The sequence below is a fragment of the Tyto alba genome, unplaced genomic scaffold, assembly GCF_018691265.1.
Source record: "Tyto alba isolate M040663 unplaced genomic scaffold, T.alba_DEE_v4.0 Super-Scaffold_23, whole genome shotgun sequence".
In the NCBI taxonomy this organism is placed as follows: Eukaryota; Metazoa; Chordata; class Aves; order Strigiformes; family Tytonidae; genus Tyto; species Tyto alba.
Genome location: NW_024881297.1, coordinates 7,375,833 through 7,394,429, shown reverse-complemented (window position 1 = coordinate 7,394,429; position 18,597 = coordinate 7,375,833). Strand labels below are relative to the sequence as shown.

Here is an 18,597-nt window from a genome sequence, read left to right as displayed (position 1 = left end):
AAGTGGCAACACAAGCAGATGGCTATCCAGAAATTACCACATCATAGGTTTCCTGTGTGTAATGCATACAAACAGACTGAAAGGGATATAGTAAAATCAGAATAGACAATATAATTTAAAAATACGATACATTTTTCTAAAACATTGTCCTCGACTGTGACTGATTTATCCCAGCATCACACATCACACACCCAGGCATCAGGGATGTGCTGCCTTGGACACTGTTCTGCTCTTGTCAGTAGGACCCTGGAAAACTTCCCATGTTGCCATCCCTGGTCTTGTGACATGGAGGGGAAAGTCAGTGACTGCCTGCCTCCCTCTGGCATCCAGCACTTCAACTTGCAATTCGGAAAATGTGTTTTGGTGAACTGCTTAATGTCTTCTGACATCAGGAGATCTATCTCTGCAGCAACACAGTGACTGTGGCTCACAGGAAAACTGCTAGCCCAACTCATTGATAAGAGGTGAGGAGTACAGAGGTGTTTTATCACAAGAAGTTACCATATTTAAGTCTTCAAGGTAACTCAAAGATTTAAAAAAGAACAAAACGAGCTAGTGTTTCAATGAACTTAAGTAATTTTATTGCAGATTCTTCGCACTCAATGTCAGAAAGTATTTTACCAGTATATTGTAAATCTTCCTTTGTATAAAATCATACCCTTATTTAATACAAAATACTATCTCTTGATGGTCTCCCTGCTGTGTCATAAGCAAAATATCTTACAGGGATATAAGGAAAATATGTCGGGTTTAGTATAAAAAAAATAGCCCTTTTTTGGTGGAGATAAGTCATAGAAAAATTAGATAAAATAAATACCATTCAACAAACATTTCCATTTCCCACAGATCCATTTTCTATTACTATCTGGCAATATTTTTTCTGTTGCTCTTCCTTGAAAGACTCATTGACCTTTTTCCTTTTCAGTCCCCCGTCCCTGAAAGATACAGAAAAGAAACAGCCTTGAGCTCACTTCATGGTCAAAGCACAAAAACGTTACAATATTTAGACTATGTAGTCAAAGCAGTTTTCACCCTAATGCAAATGGCTTTTGCAATAGAATGCTAAATTATCTGTACTGCCAAGACTACCACACAACACAATGCCTTTCATTTAATCCAGCATTTAACAAGCAAATAAATTACTTTTCACCAAATGCTATTTGCTGGCTAGATCTACCTGCCAGCTACACTTCTCTTTTTAAACTAGTCTATTTATTCTAGTGGAACTGTTCAAGGGATAGAGTAATATTTTCTGACTCGGTGATGGACTACAGCCCAAGCAAAGCAAATCTGGAAAAAGTTTTAGAAGATTTCAGGCTAATGTTTCAGAAGACAGAACACCTAAATATGCTTTAAACCCAACCCCAAAGGTGTTGCTTCTTACCACGGAAGCACTGACATTCCTCCCCGAGCAGCAATGACAGCCTTGACTCTGTTGGCAAAGTGAACAGCATCTTCTTCTTCCTGAAAAACAAACAAAAAAAACAAAACAAAAAAAAAAAAAAACACAAAACCAAAACAAAACACAACAAATAATTATTTTCTTTGCAATTTCAACACCTTCCCCATGTCTCACTTAAAGAGATACTTTTTGTCAGACAGCAGGCACTTGGGTTTATGGCAGGCCCACAACCCAAATGTGACCTGCAGGGCAGGTCCAGCTGGTCCTAGAGAACGCTGCCTGGTTTGGCACCATTTGCTGCCAAAAACAACCAAGTGGGAGGCTCTGTGGTTTCTGGGACAAACCTCAAACAACACACAGCCTGACTTCACAGGTCTGGCCAGAGCAGGGGATTCTTCTGCTCTGCCCAGTACTTCAGTTATGAGTCTGAGGCTGGGAACAAACACAGCAACACGCTCACCGTGGAGGAGATGGGGTGCCTTGAACAGGGTTGGGACCTGGTGCATCCAGCATCAGCAAATTACTCTGAGTTCACAGGAATCTGTCTGCATGAATTGCAGGGGACTGAAGCCACATGCAATTACAGAAGCTTCCCTGCCAAGACTAAGGCTGAGCAAAGACCAGGGTAGGCAGTACCAAACTGGGGCATTGCTGGAATAAAGGCCTTGACCACTTTGTCAATGTCAGGTCAGTATCCAGGGGCAGTAGGCTGGGCGGCTGTGCCAAGTTGTGGGGTAAAGCTGCTGGGCAGAGGATTAGTGGGTTTCTCAACCCTGCAAAGCATCAAGGAGGTAGGAGGAAGCTGTGCAGATGCAGGTAGAGTGAGGACATAGGAGGCAGAAGCACCCCAGCATGGCATGAAGAGAAGGCCTGAATCTATACATCACTCCTGGAGTACAAAAAAGGGAGGTCTGTGCCAGGCTGATGGGCAGGACTCCTGCAACACAAAAGCACATTTTAACCTCTCTTCTAGTTGCTGGGAGCAGAGGAAATCAAAGCAGCTGCACCCAAGTAAAGAAGCTGTTTGGCAGCAACAGGGAACATGGTGCAGAAGTGTCTGAATCTCTGCAAGAATAGTTTTTACTTGAAGATAACTAACGCACATAAATCAGTGCTCACTCAATCTTAAGACTACAGTGTTGCTTCCTGGCCTTTGTCCATTAAGTTGTCAATAAAGATCCACAAACATAATGCTAACACACCGTGCATAGTAATGCAGACGTCCTCCCAGACAACGTTTTATGAGCATTTTCAAAACATACAAAAGCATAAGTACCTCTTTGACCATTGGTGGCAAGTACCACACGTTACAGACAATAGCCCAGCTGGTCATCAAATTAAAAATATAGGTCATTATGGAATGCTTTGTGCTGTTCCAGAACGCATCTCCAAAGCGGGGGTCATACTGGAAGACAAGAAGAATAAGCAAAAGGGCATGACCTGCCACCTTAGTTTAAATCACATTAGCTGCTCTTTTTCATCCACGAAGTCACAGTTCAACTTGTTAAATCGGGGGCAAATCTAATCATGCCTCCTAAAAGCAGCAGAAAATTCAGAGTAAAGCTCCACATTTCAACATTTATTACAAGTTTATAACAGTTAACCTTTACAAACAATTCAGGATCCCAAACTGTGACAGACCCATCGAAACATATCTCAATTATAACCAGACAGATCTGCTCAAAATGTAAAGACTTGTCATCTACAGATATGCTGACTTCAAAGGTTTCCTTGAGAATGCTCACACCAGTTTTAACAGTTTCCATAAGATTAGGCAACATTACAGTTCCAGAAAAAGTAACCAACATATCTAGAGCTAGGGTGACTTGGCTAAAGCTACTCCAAAAGCCTTGGAAATGCCCGGAAAAGTGCCTTTATCCCCAGAACACACAAGAGCCAGGAGCCCTGGGACAGAAAGAGCAGGCAGAACTGAACATGCAGCACAGCAACTGCCAACTGTGCTTTTCAGGTTGCTCCTAACCAGCAGTAAAGACAACCAGTGAAAAATTTCCCATACGGCACTGAACTGCAAGACATTGGGCAGCGTGAAAAGATTTTGTTTTCTCAGGGCTTATTCAGTACCTCATTCACACAGGAAAAAAAAAAAAAAAAAAAACAAACAAACAACTTTTTAAAGTTTACACATGAACAGCTTCTGTGGCATGAGAAGCTTCTGCAAATAATCCTTCCGTGTTTGAACAACTGCAGATACGTTACCTTGATTGCTACTGGATGGATGGTCCCTCCTACCTCAAAGCTTCCCTTCTTAAACATCATTACTGATGTGTTGTTTATGCAGGTACCTGGCCAGAATTAAAAGAGATGAAGAGTTTAATCCACTCTTAAGTGGATTAAAGTATCAGCAAATGAATGCTAAACTGTTTTAAGGAGACTTAAATTGCTAAAGAAAGTAAGCTTTAGTTCTGAAACATAATCCCAGAGTTTGTTCTCTCTTCCATTATGCTATACACCAAAGCAGACAGACTATCATAAAACTGTTATAAAGTATCAGAATCTGACTTCTAATATATCACAAGAGCTAATTAATTCTACAGACTAAAAACAAACACCACACTTGTAAAGACTGGGTATAATAAACTGCACTCAGTGCCAAGAAGTGAGAAGAGCAATAAAATCAATACAGTTGTTTCCTACCTTCTGGGAAAATTAAAATGGGTAATTTGGCTTTATCTGCAATGTGTTCTCTAATTCTGTGGAGAGAAAATAAAATTTCAGGGTATAGTTCATTTTCATAGAAGAGTCATATTTGTATTTGGCCAGGAATCTAAAAATCCATTACCTCTTACATGGGACAAGAAAAGCCCTTTGCCAGTCAGTGGCCTCAGCTGGGATGTGTGCTAGTTTCAGGCCTTTACCTTGGAGGTTATCTCTTGCTAATTGCAAAAGTAGGTTTTCTGCAAAACTGTATGCAGTTTTATTTCACCATTTTAATCCAATTAACACGAACCCAGAGACTGGTGGTACTTGAAGCATGTAAAAATCACCTCCATTTATCTTTGACAGGTTCCAGCTGTGAACACAGTCAAACTTTTTTGACTGGAGTATATTCTATAGTTCAAGTTTTCATTCCTTCTAGGTTCATAACGTCCGTTTTGTATGTATCTAATGATTCTCAGTATCTTAAGAGAAAGGTCACTATTTTCAAGTGACGCAGCAAAAGTAGTAAAACAAATTTATTTACCACCAAGCAGATTACTGACACAAAAATCTGGTTTCCGATACATCTGTCTTGCCTATGACTCAAAAGCATGCACTTCCTCTCCACTCTGTATTACAGAACAAAACCAAAACATGAGATATTAAAAAAATGAGATAACGATCCATCATGGGGGGACCTCCTCCATTTTTCTAATGACAAACTATCACAGACACTTAATGTTAGCTGTGTTGCACCCTATTTCATGAAGATTTAGGACTAAGAACAGTCTCTGTAAACACCTGAGAATAAAAGAACTGCCATACAGAGTCAATCCTGTTCATGTCCTTAAAGTCCAACATGCTGTCTCTGCCAGGAATCAATACTGAAGGCCTGGAGAGCAATAGGCATTGAGCAGACATATTATGACACTTCTCCAAGATGCTCTTCCAGCTTCTAGCAGCTAGGTGGTACCTTGGTAATTTTTTTTTTTTTACCTTTTTTTTTTTTTTTTTTATTCATACTTGCCACAGTCAGCTTCCCTTTATCCTGTCTTCACAGCAGCTATAAGCAGTTTTGATGCTCAGAGCTGATGAAAAATGTACCAGGGCAAGGCATGATCTGGGAAGTACACGTGCTGACAGAACTCTGATTTCTGTCCTGATATCCCGAATCATCAGCCTCGAAACTGAATGAACAGGCTCCTGCCTGTGGCAGGCAGGGTAATCGTGGCAATGGAAATTCCCAGGGGTTCCAGGGCAAATGATCAAAGGCTCAGTAGACGATTGCTACACCCTGCACCTTCACTGATGGAGCAGTTCCAAACCTTACACTGATGACAACCTACAGCTGCCCACCAAAGAAAGATGCAGGTTAAGAACAGTCTCAACTCACACTTGCACCTCACAATTACTAGACCTGATGGGACAATTAAGCAAGCACCTCACTACCTTACTTTTTCCTCACCAGATGACGGTCTTTCATTTCTGAGCGTTCAAACAAAACATGCTGAGAGGTTTGCATGCAAGATTTTTGAATAAGCCCCAGAAGCCCTCCGTGTGCCTGGCCGACCTGCAAGCCCAAAGACACTGGTTATTATGCAAACGCACACACACTAAAATGATAAAATTCTGAACACAGATGCATCAGTTTCTAAAAGCTTGTCCACCAATTATAACCAATCCTCTTGGTCAAAAGTGTGCATACACCTGCTTGCGTCTATTATTTTGCAGTCCTGAATGTGAGTTTGCATGCTGTCAAATCCCACTCTTTCTACCAGTAAGTTTATCGTCTTACCCAACACTACATCTATGGGCATTTCAACATTACCAATATTTATCAATTGTCTTTTTCATACCAAGGAATAGCATCTATCACAAGCCAGGATTAGAACATCCAGTGGAGACGTGTGGTTGGCTACACAGATGCCTCCTTCCTGAGGTCTGTTTTCCCTGCAGTGACAACCGTAAAAATAATTACTTAATGTTTATTCTCCAGACTACAGGCCTTATCAGGTGACTCATCCAGTGAGCATACATCCACGACGCTCAGTGACAAAAGCATTTAAGGCACACAGCTCATCAACAGATTCGATAGAAAGTAGAACACGAAACATTTTAAAATACTAATATTACTATGATATACATTAAAACTTCTGGCAGTACATTACAGCAGATAAGTTATCTTTCCTCATACTAAAGAGTCCTTTCACATTTCAGTAGTTTCGGTATTTCACCAAAACCAGTTTCCTTTTAGCTGAGAATACAAGACTTCACTGGGGTAGGCATTTTAGCTGCATGCATTAACACTCAGAGGGATATATCAAAGACTGCTCAGGCACTAAAACCCTAAAAGCAAAGACAGTAAAGCATGATTTTGCTTGTTTTCTAAAGCATAAACAAAAAAATACTTCAGATCCACCATTACATATATCTCCACCACTAAGCAAGCAAGATATTACAAAAACTTACTGAAATACCATCCATAACTTACTTTATGACTGATAGTGAAAAATTAGTTACCAAACAAACTGGCTAATAGAACAGTCAAACATTTTATGAGAGTGTTCTTGTATGTGATTATAATACATTCATGACAAACACTGAGAAAAATGTCTAAGTGTATATTTAATAAAGAACACAGTACTACTCCACCTTTGCATACCCTGTCAACACACAACAGAAAACACAGTAGGGTGTGCAAACATCCTGACAGAGTCTACACGGTCCAAATGGCTTCTTGGATCAAACTGCACCATCATAGTGTCCGTGCAGTAATGGAATAAGAATCCCGCTCTGAAACTTGAGACGTTGACTTCTGTAAGAAATCAATCCCAGCACACAGGGAGCAGGGTGGCACCACTCACCTGTTATGGAAATGCACAAGACCGCTCAGGCATCGGACGCCTAACGTGGCACACATCATCTGAACCTGATTGCTCAGCCAGCATTTAACTCTAAAAGAAATGAAGCCACACATGCATTTCCAGTTATGTGTAGTCACTCATAGAAAAATGTAATATAAACTCTCCAAATTATTCCCAATAGCTGTTATTACACAGACCATACTAAGAAGATTCAATTACACTAACAACGTCACACAGGAGGAGCTTATTGGGTATCAAAGATATTCTTGGTCTACCCTTCTACTATAATCTAATCTAAACCCACCAGATTTAAAGCAGAGAAGATAATAGTCAGGGTTTTGTTTTACAGATTTCTCTCTGGAAGCAACTAATTCATTAACATTAATTAAATATAAAATTGTTTAGCTGGTGAATCACGCTTGAGGGGTTTTTTTGCACTGACAGGACATAACTATCTCAGAGTATTCATATGGAATTGCTCAGGACAGATTATTTACTTGCCCTATTTTGACTCAAGTAGAGTGTACTCTTTATTTTCTACTCTAAGACATGCTTCCATCAGTATCTGTCTTACACTGCATGTCTACTTTCAGATGCTATTGCCATACTCGTTCTCATAGTGCTCTATGAATTTACAGTAGAGGAAAAAAAAAAAAAACCACCACTCCACAATAGTTCACATTAATCCTCCAGATTCAAGCAGACTTATATTCCAACAGAGTAATTGAAATCCTTAAAGAAATAAAAAAAGAAATGGAGAGAGCTCTCAGCAAACACCTACCTGCCATTTGGAAACTGTCCTACTACTGTAGTGGCCAAGACCAGCAAGAGGATGCTGAAAACAGCCAAGCAGACACTACGAAGTAAAATAATCTTAATTAAATGCTAAAAATCAAAACTTGGAAAGCAAGCAAGAAAATATTTTATTTAACCCTTTGATCCATTTCACAGTGCTTCCCTCCACCATTAACAGCATCCAACTAGCAATGCAAACCAGTTAAGGCCAACAGGATAATATGAACATGTTTTCACTCACTCCTGCACTGAGCACAAAACCTTGTGCTCCCTGGAGCCTATCTTCCAAAAAGCACCATGTCTTGATCTGAAGCTATCACATAGTAAAGAAGCCATCACGTTCAAAGAGGATGGCAAGTAGTGGCTAGAGTTCTCTAACACAGGTGGGATTTCTCAGTGCCAAAAGGGACCCATCATTTCATTTTTAAAAACCTAGTCAGAAATTTCAGTATGTATTTCCACCCCAAGCAGTAAGCTACTCTATCATCATGAAAATTAAACATCATTGGTTACTCATGGCTGAGCAAAAACAATATTGAAACATTTTTCTACATGAACGTTGTCATCTTAAGCTGCATATCTAAGTTTACATACAGACATATGTGCGTTGCTATGTGACTGACTGGTATGAAATCCCTCTACACACTGCAGCTATGTTTTGAATATACTGTCCTACCATCAAAAGAATAAGAAATTTTTAAAAACTTTTGCTCTTTACAAGAAGAGATGAATATTTGTAACTGTTTGGTCAACATGATAAAAGGCTGGTTTTGCTAAAAAGTCTGAAAATTAGATACATTCCAAGTGGCTGTCTTTTTTTCACATCCAGCCATGTGCTCTCCTTCCAAGCCCAAATGTTCAGCATACAGTCTTCCTGTCTCTTATTCAGACAGGTAGAGCCGCGTCCTTTCAGTTGAAACAGTTGTTACTTTACATGACAAAAAGATCTCCAGATCATTTCTATAAAGTTCTTCTGGATTTTCAAAACAAATTAATTACCAATAAAACACATGCAACATGAGAAATGTACATCTTCAGCACCTTTTTTTGGGGGGGTGGATATTTGAGTTTCAGTGGCATCTTGGAACACAGTTATGCCAGGTTCTCCTTCCCACACCAGTCAAGAGCATATGATTTCACAACTTTTGTAAAAAGTAATATGAAAAACCAACCCCAGCAAATTACATCTGGCTCACCGAAAAGGCATCAGGAGGCAATACCGAATCAGGATCCCAATAACCCACACCATGCTCAGTTGCCAGCTGATGTGGTGCAAGTTGGCATTGTTTCTGCTGAGGAGATTCCAGGACACCAGCTCCTCTGAGGAGAACCGGTGGGTGACTTCGTCTTCTGCAACTACCTCACACCCCTTTTTGGAGAAGTACATAACATCAGCAAGGTTGAAGCATCCTCGGTGATGGCCAGCGATCTCCTCCTCCATGGAGGTTTCCTCTCTCTGGATGATCCCTGCATGAGGAAATGAGTCTTCCCTCCACACAGTGGAATGGACAATATGGATTCCAAAGAGAGTGAAATACAGGTGCTTTTTAGAAATAGCTGTCCTCCTACCCGTTTATGTACTCGCATTTAGTTCTACAAGTTACTTCTCTAATCCTATGGCATATAACACCACTAAATTATTGAAGGGAAGAAAGCATTCAGAACACCTGCAAATAAAATCTTGAGCCTCTTTCACCTGCTTCATTGTCATTTACCAAACAACGTATGTACATGCACCTAGAAATGTCAGAAGTGTACTGCCAACACTGCAGACCCTTCCTGGTGCCTCGACTCAAATTCAGGCAGTGTTTGTGTAGTAGTTATTCTTGCTGCTGTTGATTAGTTTTACATTTTCCCAGCTGTAATAAACACATTCCTCTGGTATTCTTTCTCAGAGACTTCCCTCTTCCCCAATCCTTTCTCTTTTAAGAGTCATTACACTACCAAGAAACTTTAAAGTGTCTAGAATTTTCCTGCGAGATATACATAGTGTAACACACAAGTATTGTGCAGGAAGAATGACAACACATTCATGTTCCATATCTAGAAAATTACACCTCATAGGGCAGCACCTCAGCAACTTGCTGAGGTCATTCTTGAGATCAGATTCTTATCTGGCTTCTTACAGTGACTAAAATTGTATTGATGCATACCAGCTAACACTTTACTGTTTTGTTTGCCCTTTTTTTGGGGTGGCGTGTGGAGGGTGGGTATTGGAAGATATTAAATATGCATTATTCAAAATAAATTTAATTTATTTTAATCGACATACTACCCCCCACACCCTAATCTGAATCACAAGACTTTTCTCCAGCTGCACTTCAGTCAAACCTTCAACGTCCAGGAAATCATCAAACCTGAAATTCATTACCTGACAAACCAGTCTATGTAACTAATGACGACTAACAACAGCACTACAAGTAAAAGGATTATTGTGAGAACTTAACCAAGTCCCCTTCAGTCAAAGAAGAAATTAAAAACAGTTGTGAAGAGGAAAAAAAAAAAAATTACTCTCTCACATTTTATCCCCATGCCTAGAAAAGAGTACAAATCATAACTGTGATCCACGGGATGGTATAGCTCTTTTACTTGAGAGACCCTGGCTTTTTGCACACTGGGAGATACAAAATGTAAGAGAGAATCCATACACAGTAATGTCAAGGGCAAAGGACAATCATTCCTCCTAATCTTTAAAGAGAGAGCTGATGGAGTCAGAAAGTACAAAATACCCATGAAAACAGGACAGCTTCCCAAATGCTTATCAGCAATGTCTTTCTCTACTCACACTAGCCTCTGACACCTTTTATTCAGAAGACTCAATCATTCACAGATCATTATAAAAGGTCTCTTTTGTAGGTTTGTAACTTCAGCAGTTATTCGCCCATCAAACTCCATTTTGGCCATTCCAGTTTTCTTACTTATCAGATGCAGTTTATTTTTGTTTACTCTTTTCTAGGTAAGATATTAAAATAATCACCTTTTTAGAAGACAAATAGTGCTGTATCACCTTAATTCAGAAATCTTACCAGTGGAGATTAAATTTTCAAGTGCCAGCGCCTTCTGCTTTTTTACTCCCTCCTCAGTCTGCAGGGTGGCCCACTGTTCCCAAAACAAGAAAAGCAGATGTTGATGGTTTTCATTTTGTCATCTCCAGGCAATCTGTAATTACTTTAGGTGAACTGTCTGAAAGTCTTTTATTGAGGCCAGGTCTTATGTTTTCATTTTTCAAATTCATCCTGAAGGCTGTCCTGCATGCCTCCTCTTTCATTTGTTACACAGATTACCTTTTGTCACTGTCAGGTGAAATAGTTTGGATCAAGTCTCTTTTCAGGATATAGGAGGTTACTTTTTTCTTGGGGTTTTTTGTTGCTTTGGCTTTGTTTGGATTTTTTAAAACAGACAAACAAAAAACCCACCCCAAAACCCCACTGAGCTACCAAAGAGATTCTGTGAGGTCCAGGGGTCCAAAACTCTGTCCTCCCCAATTAGCTTCAGGCAACAGAATGATGCAAAATATCACTGACATTAGAGACATGCTGGATCTCAACCAGATTTTAAAGAATAAAAGAGATTACTTCAGCTTTAGGGCATTCATACAGTTTTTACTAAAAGAATATAGAGGAGGGACCGTATCGTATACCCAGTATTTTGGAAGTAGTAGTTTTGGTAATGAACTTTCACCCCTCCCTGTCTTTATCTAACCCAAGTTTATGCTGCAAAATTAAGTTTATGCTGCTCTGCACAGGGAGGAGAAAGCTCCTCCACTAGCAGAATTTAATATAGCAATATGACTAATTTTTGAAGTTTTCATGGTTTTGAATGCTTTCATCGTACATACCTAGACATAGAAATAGTAGCTCTCACAAGGACTAGATCTTCCCATAGTTACATCAAGACATCAGCCGTGACAAAGCACACGCGATGCTTGCGTGTAGGCTCTGTTCATTATTAAGGCATCAGTGATCCACACAACTTATGCCCTCACCTGCTATTAAGGCTTCCCATCTGCAACAGATAAGGATGCATCCTTCTGCTTCAGCATAAGCTCTTGCAGAACAGTTTACTTCCCTCTTAGTGACACACGCAGCCATTTAAGTCACCACAAAGCTTGATCTCAAATAGTCTTCACCTCACTACACGTTGCGTGTGCCAACAATATCAACTAGCTTTTTGCCATCTTTAAGTTTTGTGTGCTCTCTATCAGTTCCTTCTGTAGCTATAAAAGTTTAAGTCAATAACAAGAGGGACACTTTATCAAGACACAATTAGGATATTTTAGTTACCCTTAACTTTTTTTACCAGCCATCTTAAAAGAAAAAAAGCAGAATGGGTAGTGATGTGATGTTTTAAACTCCACGCAAACCACCTGTTATAACACCATGAGAAAAAAATAAAAATAGAGACCTTCACCCTGTCTATACTTTCCAGCTATTCCCTAGGAAAGCTAAACTGGTACATCACCTGTCTCAATCTTCTGCAGTACATGGAGAGTCATTCAGAAATGAGCCAGGGGATGTCATGAAAACGTCAGCCCACACACTGAGAAATGAAAGAATATATGGCACAGGAACAAGAATGTTGCAAAAGAGAGTAAAGGCAGACATGTGGCAAACTTAACCTCTTTATAATGCGCTGCTGATCCTCACCCCTTCACCAACATCCTTTAGGATAGTTGTATGGCATAAGAGAGGAAAAAATAAAAATCAGCTAGCTTGGCAAATAAAGGCTTTTGCCATGGTCTCTGCTTTTCTGTCTACCACCCTTATCTTGCCCATCACGGCCCTCCTAGGTGAACAGGCACCTGCCAGCTGGCAAGCTCTGCCAGAAGTGAGCATGCTCATACTGTCTTGAAGGATTTGGAATCCCTCAAGGAGGCTGGTTTTTGAATCCCACCTAGAAAAAGGGTGATAATCACTGACCAGGCTGACTCACAAAAAAATATCTTAACTAATTCAAATGAGCAAGACAATTCAAAACCAAACAAAAATTAATAAACTTGAATAGTAAAGTCCTGCCAGGCTATTACCTAGTGCCTCATAGCACAGTGGAACAAAAGGGGCAGCCTGTAACTAAACAGTCAGCCAAGGCTACAAATGCAGAGGACAAGGCAGACAAGGAAGGGCTTTCGATAGGTAAATGGTTACACAGGGCTTGCTAGCTTGGAAAAGAGCTGGCTGAGACTGCATATCACGGAGGTGTACAACGTCTGGGCTGGCACAGAGCAGGTGCATAAAGAACAGTTATCCATTTTCTCTTCTAATACAAGAACTGGAGGGCATCACATGAAAGCGTTGGGCAGGGCGTATGAGCAAGAAAGAGGTAACGTATTTCTATAAAACACTCTTAAGTAGTGGAGTTCACTGTCCAGGACATATTGCCAGAGATCAACTGAAGTGGGAGCAGTTACATAAAAATGTGGATGAACATCATCACTGGGACACAAAACCCTCCTGAAGCAACAAGCAGCTGAGAGGGTATTCCCAGCACTAAGGCCGTACAATCACCCAGCTCAGGCTTTTCGTCAAGCAATTGAGTTGACACCTGTCAGAGCCAGGCTGTCTGTCTGGGTCAAACTCCAGACTGACCCAGCACAGTAATCGCTATGTTGTTCTGTATTCGGTAGCATCTGTATGTTTGTTTTTAAAATGCGGAATAAGGCTTTGCTATTGCCTTTGTTTTGCACAGCATTGCGACACAGCTGTCATGCTGGTCTTTATTGCAAAACTGTAATGAAAGGATGTTTTAAATACCTTACAAAAACATGGATGTTGCAACTAACATAGAATTTACTTGTTACATGAAGCAACTTCATTCTTAACTTGCTGACCGAATGAGAACTCCGGTGCTGTGCTTTCCTCCCTCTCATTTCTGAAGTGATGAGGACACAGGTAGTCCAAACACCCAGCAGGTGATCCCATCTGAAACAATGAAGACTTGACAGCTTAACTCCAACAGCCCATTTCTTTGAGGCCTCCTATAATTCCATTCTGAACAAAATAAGGGTGCCTAATGCTTCGTTATATTCATTACTTTCTTTGTAGTATGTGACATGAAAAGCTATACAGTATGGAATGTTTATCTTTAAATATCTCACTACTTTTGTTTTTTCCTCTCTTTTTAGGTACAGCTTGGTGTGTACTCCATTCTTCTGTACTATGTAATAATTCAGTTTTGCCTCTCCATCTACTTTCCCATATTTTACTAACTCTTCTCCCACGTTCTCACAAAAGCTTTTTCTAACCACTTATTACACTGGCTTTTTTCAATCCTCTCAGCTTTGTTCTCATGTGTGTCAAAGGCCTTGGAGCAGTTACTCCATTTAAAGCCTTCCAATACAATTACAAACAGGTCAGTAGGTTTTTAATGCAAGCTAAAATCACCATTTAAGATCAAGCACTTACAACCTTATCATCAACAGTCCTTTCCAGCCTCATTTCCCCTTTCATGTCCCAAACAAGAACCCAGAGCAAATGGGTGTATTACATTGCATGTCTAAGAAGATCTGCAAGCAATGACTCTCTGCAATCAGACCGTGAAAAGCACTCACAAATCTCCTGGCTGCTCTAGTGAGGGAAGATGAAATAGGTTGAGAAGGGTCCCAAACATTTGTCTGGGATAAAAGCACATGTATAATTTCTTTGGGTTTTGATGCAGTAGCTAGCTTATGACAACCATGTATCTGAAAGCACAGTAATGAGCTTTTTCCACTACCTCAAGTGTCTGCAACATCTGCCCATACTCCAGTGGGAGTTGACAGCATATTAGCTACCTCAATGTACAAGTGAGCTATCAATTCAAATATCCACAATTATTAGCTGGCTGATGTCTTCACTACACACAAGTATTTCTCAAGAAACAATACTCCAATTTCATACAGAAGCTCAGATCTCAAAATTCCAGAAAATTCTTGGCAAATGGGGCTACAGCTGTTTAACATGTTTATTTGACTCTCCACAGGACTGTGAGAGCATGGTGTAGGTTTCATTCTATCAAATGCATTTTCTTCTGCAGCTGCAACACGAAGGAGCTGGAATAATGTCCCTAGCACAGCTTTTCTAGTATCGTCATTTCCACCAAAACTCATTACAGACAAGCAAATAGAAAGCGTAGAGAAAAACACATTATTTCAAGAATAAAAGCTTACAAACATACGTGAAAGAATAATCCTGCAGGAAACCAAGCCAAATTCATCTTTATCATTTCCAGAAATATTTTAAGGATAAATGAATGGTAATAGCAATTATGGGCTATCAGTTATGCAACTGAGAAAATACTGTCTCGGACATATTTTACTATTGCAGTATCCATTAAAAAAACAAACAAACAAACAAACAAACAAACAAAAAAACCAAAACAAAACAAAAAAAAACAGAACACCAAACAAAAGAAACCTACCACTAACAAAAACAATCACTCCCCAAATTTTCAAACCTTGAATCTTGCTTTTGTAAAAAAGCTTCTTTCTAAAACACAATTATCTAGATTTCTTGATGGAGAAGCAGCAAAGGGTACAAATTCTTTCCATTTGTTCCAGTCACTGTTCGCACTGCCAAAACACTTCACTGAAGTCAGGAAATCAGTTACTTACCTCATCACATGCTACCATTACTCGTTGCTTAGTAATAGATCTGCAAACTTGGACTTTATTGTAGAATACCTAGAGCTCCCAGCAAATTCAGTAAGGGCTACAGATATGCTTTCTTTGAAAACACACCTTTAAAGTCAAAAGATATTCTTTTCAAAGTCCTTTATTTCAGTCATTATTATTATTTTTCTTCAAATTGACAAAACACAGAGGAAAATAAAACATGTTTTCCCTCTGCCTCCCAATTTACATAGTCATTTAAAGCTGTAAGAAACAAATATAAAGTGTTCTCAGGTGAGAAGTCTTCTATTAATTTTGCTGGTCTACATAACAGACTAAATCAAATGCAACAGTCATTTTCAGAATTCAGTCACAGTGATCAAGGTTGGATTTTTGGTGAAACATCAACCAGTTGTTTGGTACTTCCAAGATTGCCGATATTCCTGCAATATAGTCAGTAGCGTGCCAACAGATGACTAAGCATTTGCTCTTGGCATTTTCAGCATAGCTATCTGGTAAGGCATCCTATTTCACCATTCAGGCTAGCAACAGGGACCAAGGATGGTCTTTGTGCATTACCCTGTTAGCAAGATCTGCGGTAGATAACGTCACAGCTAGAACCAAGTCAACACTTCACTAGGCTATCAATGTCAAGTGGTTCATTTTTTGAAAGAAGGGCGTGTATAAGCCTGCTTTAAAGCTAACTGTATCCCAAGCAGCAAGTTTGGCCATATTCAGGCCAATGAGCCCCAGTACTCCCAGAAGAGGCCCAGCAGTCACATGCACAGGCTTTAATCCAGCACTCCCCAACCCTACCCTTACTTCCAAAGAGCCAAGGACCACAGCACAAGCAAAGGGAACCTAACATTCCCTCCATCCTCTCCCTCTCCTATTTCAGGCCAAAATAAGTAGTTACCTTTTCAGCACGATAAGAAGCATCTGAACAATACTTCAAAGAAAACAGCTGAAATTAATCATAAGATGAAGACAGAGGAAACTCCTTTTTTGCCCACAGGACAATTAGGGAACAACTTTCAACTAAATAACAAAACAAACCAGCCTGAACTGCATCACACAGAGCTGTGCTCTTCCTGTTACTAACTGCTGTGGCATTGAGGAACTAAACGTAAAAGGCTGTATCTGACTGCATAAAAATAAACTTAATTACTTCTTTTTTGTTAAATTAATCCTCCACATTATGAACACAAAAATATCATGCTCATAACCTGTTATGAAAACTGTGAAAAGAAAAACTTTTCATGTGCTTGTCCAACAAGACGTGCCTTCCTATATTAAGCACCCACTGAGTAGGTCAAGTGTCCTTCAAAACTGGGAAATGCACATGGGGAAAAAAAAACACAGAAATTACTTTGATGTCTGCCAACTGTAGCAGCAAAGCTATACAAAGACCTCCTCAGGTTTGTGTTTGATATGAAAGCACCTGATTAAATCAATTCCACATACAAGTGTCATGAGCCTCCTACTCAGGGTACCAGTAAGAATTTCATTAGCATACCACTGGCTGATAAAAAAAAACTATCACATATAAAATCCAATATTATATATAGCCACTGCAGGCAGCCATTTCCCATTAACATCAGCATCTGAAAAAACAAGCAACCCCCAAAGTCTGCAGTCACATTCACTATGCTAAATTATGTTCATACAGCTGAAGACAGTCCCTGCCCAAGAGCTCTTAATCAGTACCAAAATAAAAAATAATAAGAGACAGAAGAATTGTAAGACAGAAATAAGATAGAATTGACAAGGTAAAATAGTCATGATATTAACTGTATCCCATTGTTATAGACATGTTCTACTGCACAAATAGATGGCTTTAACAGCTTAATAATAGTAACAATACTAGTAATAAGTTTTTCTGCCACAAGAAGAAAGTATATTAATGAAAAGCAGGTTTATGCCAGAAAGACAAGGTTAATCTACTGGAAAAGAAAAATGCTTCACTGTTCAATATGATGAATTCACAGCACCTACTTTTAGCCACTGATGGATATGAAAAGTCAAACTTGAAAAATTAAATGCAATTCTGGCTTATTAAAAGCTCCAGAAAACTTTTACTGATATTAGCAGAATCAGGATATTACCCATGACCTGTTCATCTCTAGAAAAATTACTCTTTCAGAAGGTTGCATAGATCCCTCAAGTCTCATACAGCAGAACTTGTGACTGCTAGATCCCCCAGATTTGTAAGTGGGAAAAGCAAACACACAGAGTCAGTATTCCTACCTAGAACAGTACACATTAATACCATATAATTAAAATAATCCAAATAAAACCATTGAAACTTATGTATATCTAAAATACACGTTCCTGTTACTTAGAAACTCCCATAAAGTAGCACATAATTTTATTTATATTTGACTTATCATGAGTATAGTATGAACTATTCTAACCAGCTTGAACTAGAAGCAATATATCATGGAATCTCTACCCCAAAAAACTTCAAACTGATACCAGATTATGACCCAGCACATAACTAGATAACATTAAAGATACCATTCAAAAGAACCATCACTTAAGTTAAAGCTGCAAACAACATACCCAAATTAATGGAATTGTTTCTGCTGACTTTCATGGCATCTATATCAAACATACAGATTTTTATTTTTTTATTAAACATGTCCTGTAGCAAACACATACCTTTTTTTAACCCAATTCTCAACTTACCTCTAACATTTTTATTACAATTTTCACATAGAAATGAGAAATCCCCAGTGACACTCTAAACATCGAAGGCAACAAAACTAACACCAGGAACAAAATCATCCAGATAGACAAAATCTTGCCCTCTGTAAGGCCATAGCCCTCTCTATTTTCTTCCATGCTTGCTCCTTCAAAATGCCAACCTGCTGCCTTTCTAAGAATCTATTCTCATCTGTAGTGGAGAAGCCAGCAAGCTTCCAGAGACAGAGGCAAATAAAAATTACACATTCTAAGAGCCAAAGCTATCCCTGGGAGAAGGCTGCTGCCCTCTGAAAACTGACACCACAGGTGTCCTCAATGATAATGTAATTTCTAGCCCTTGTCCCGCCCTAACTCCACCCACTTACCTTTGAATTGATAAGCATTTACTCACCAGATATAATACAGGGGAGAAGAAAGAAAAAAATGTAAGTTATATATTCAGTAATATGATACTGTCAATAAGGAAACTTGTTCAGTGTCAACTAGTTTTCACACAGCATCTCACCGGTAAGTTATGATGCAGAGCCAAGTAGATGTGGTTTCCAGACTGCCTAAAATCTTCTCTTCTAAAACTCATTTAAACACAC

The 18,597-nt window shown here is 39.4% G+C and overlaps 1 protein-coding gene across 2 annotated transcripts; it reads right to left on the bottom strand.

Moving 5' to 3' along the window:
- Positions 1–558: 558 nt before the first annotated feature.
- LOC104357907 (glycerol-3-phosphate acyltransferase 3) lies at positions 559–18,285 on the bottom strand. 2 transcript variants are annotated; one of them, XM_009963417.3, is made up of 12 exons: positions 17,993–18,285; positions 10,746–10,818; positions 8,916–9,186; positions 7,706–7,780; positions 6,925–7,014; positions 5,917–6,010; positions 5,515–5,630; positions 4,058–4,113; positions 3,620–3,705; positions 2,679–2,807; positions 1,385–1,464; positions 559–935 (listed from the first exon to the last, which is right to left on the bottom strand). In XM_009963417.3, exons 1-12 carry the CDS (start codon positions 18,146–18,148, stop codon positions 821–823), a joined length of 1,341 nt encoding a protein of 446 aa, XP_009961719.2. In that variant the 5' UTR covers positions 18,149–18,285; the 3' UTR covers positions 559–820. The 2 variants fall into 2 exon arrangements, with proteins under 2 accessions (XP_009961719.2, XP_032853817.1); XM_032997926.2 differs by lacking the exons at positions 5,515–5,630; positions 5,917–6,010.
- Positions 18,286–18,597: the final 312 nt, after the last annotated feature.

Excerpts from the sequence above, each read along its gene's own strand:
- LOC104357907 (XM_009963417.3), bottom strand. The coding sequence starts at position 18,148 with ATGGAAGAAAATAGAGAGGGCTATGGCCTTACAGAGGGCAAGATTTTG. Across the intron at positions 10,819-17,992 it reads TTGTAATAAAAATGTTAGAG|TGGGCCACCCTGCAGACTGA; the intron begins GTAAGTTGAGAA and ends TTTTGGGAACAG. Across the intron at positions 936-1,384 it reads GGAATGTCAGTGCTTCCGTG|GGACGGGGGACTGAAAAGGA; the intron begins GTAAGAAGCAAC and ends TGTATCTTTCAG.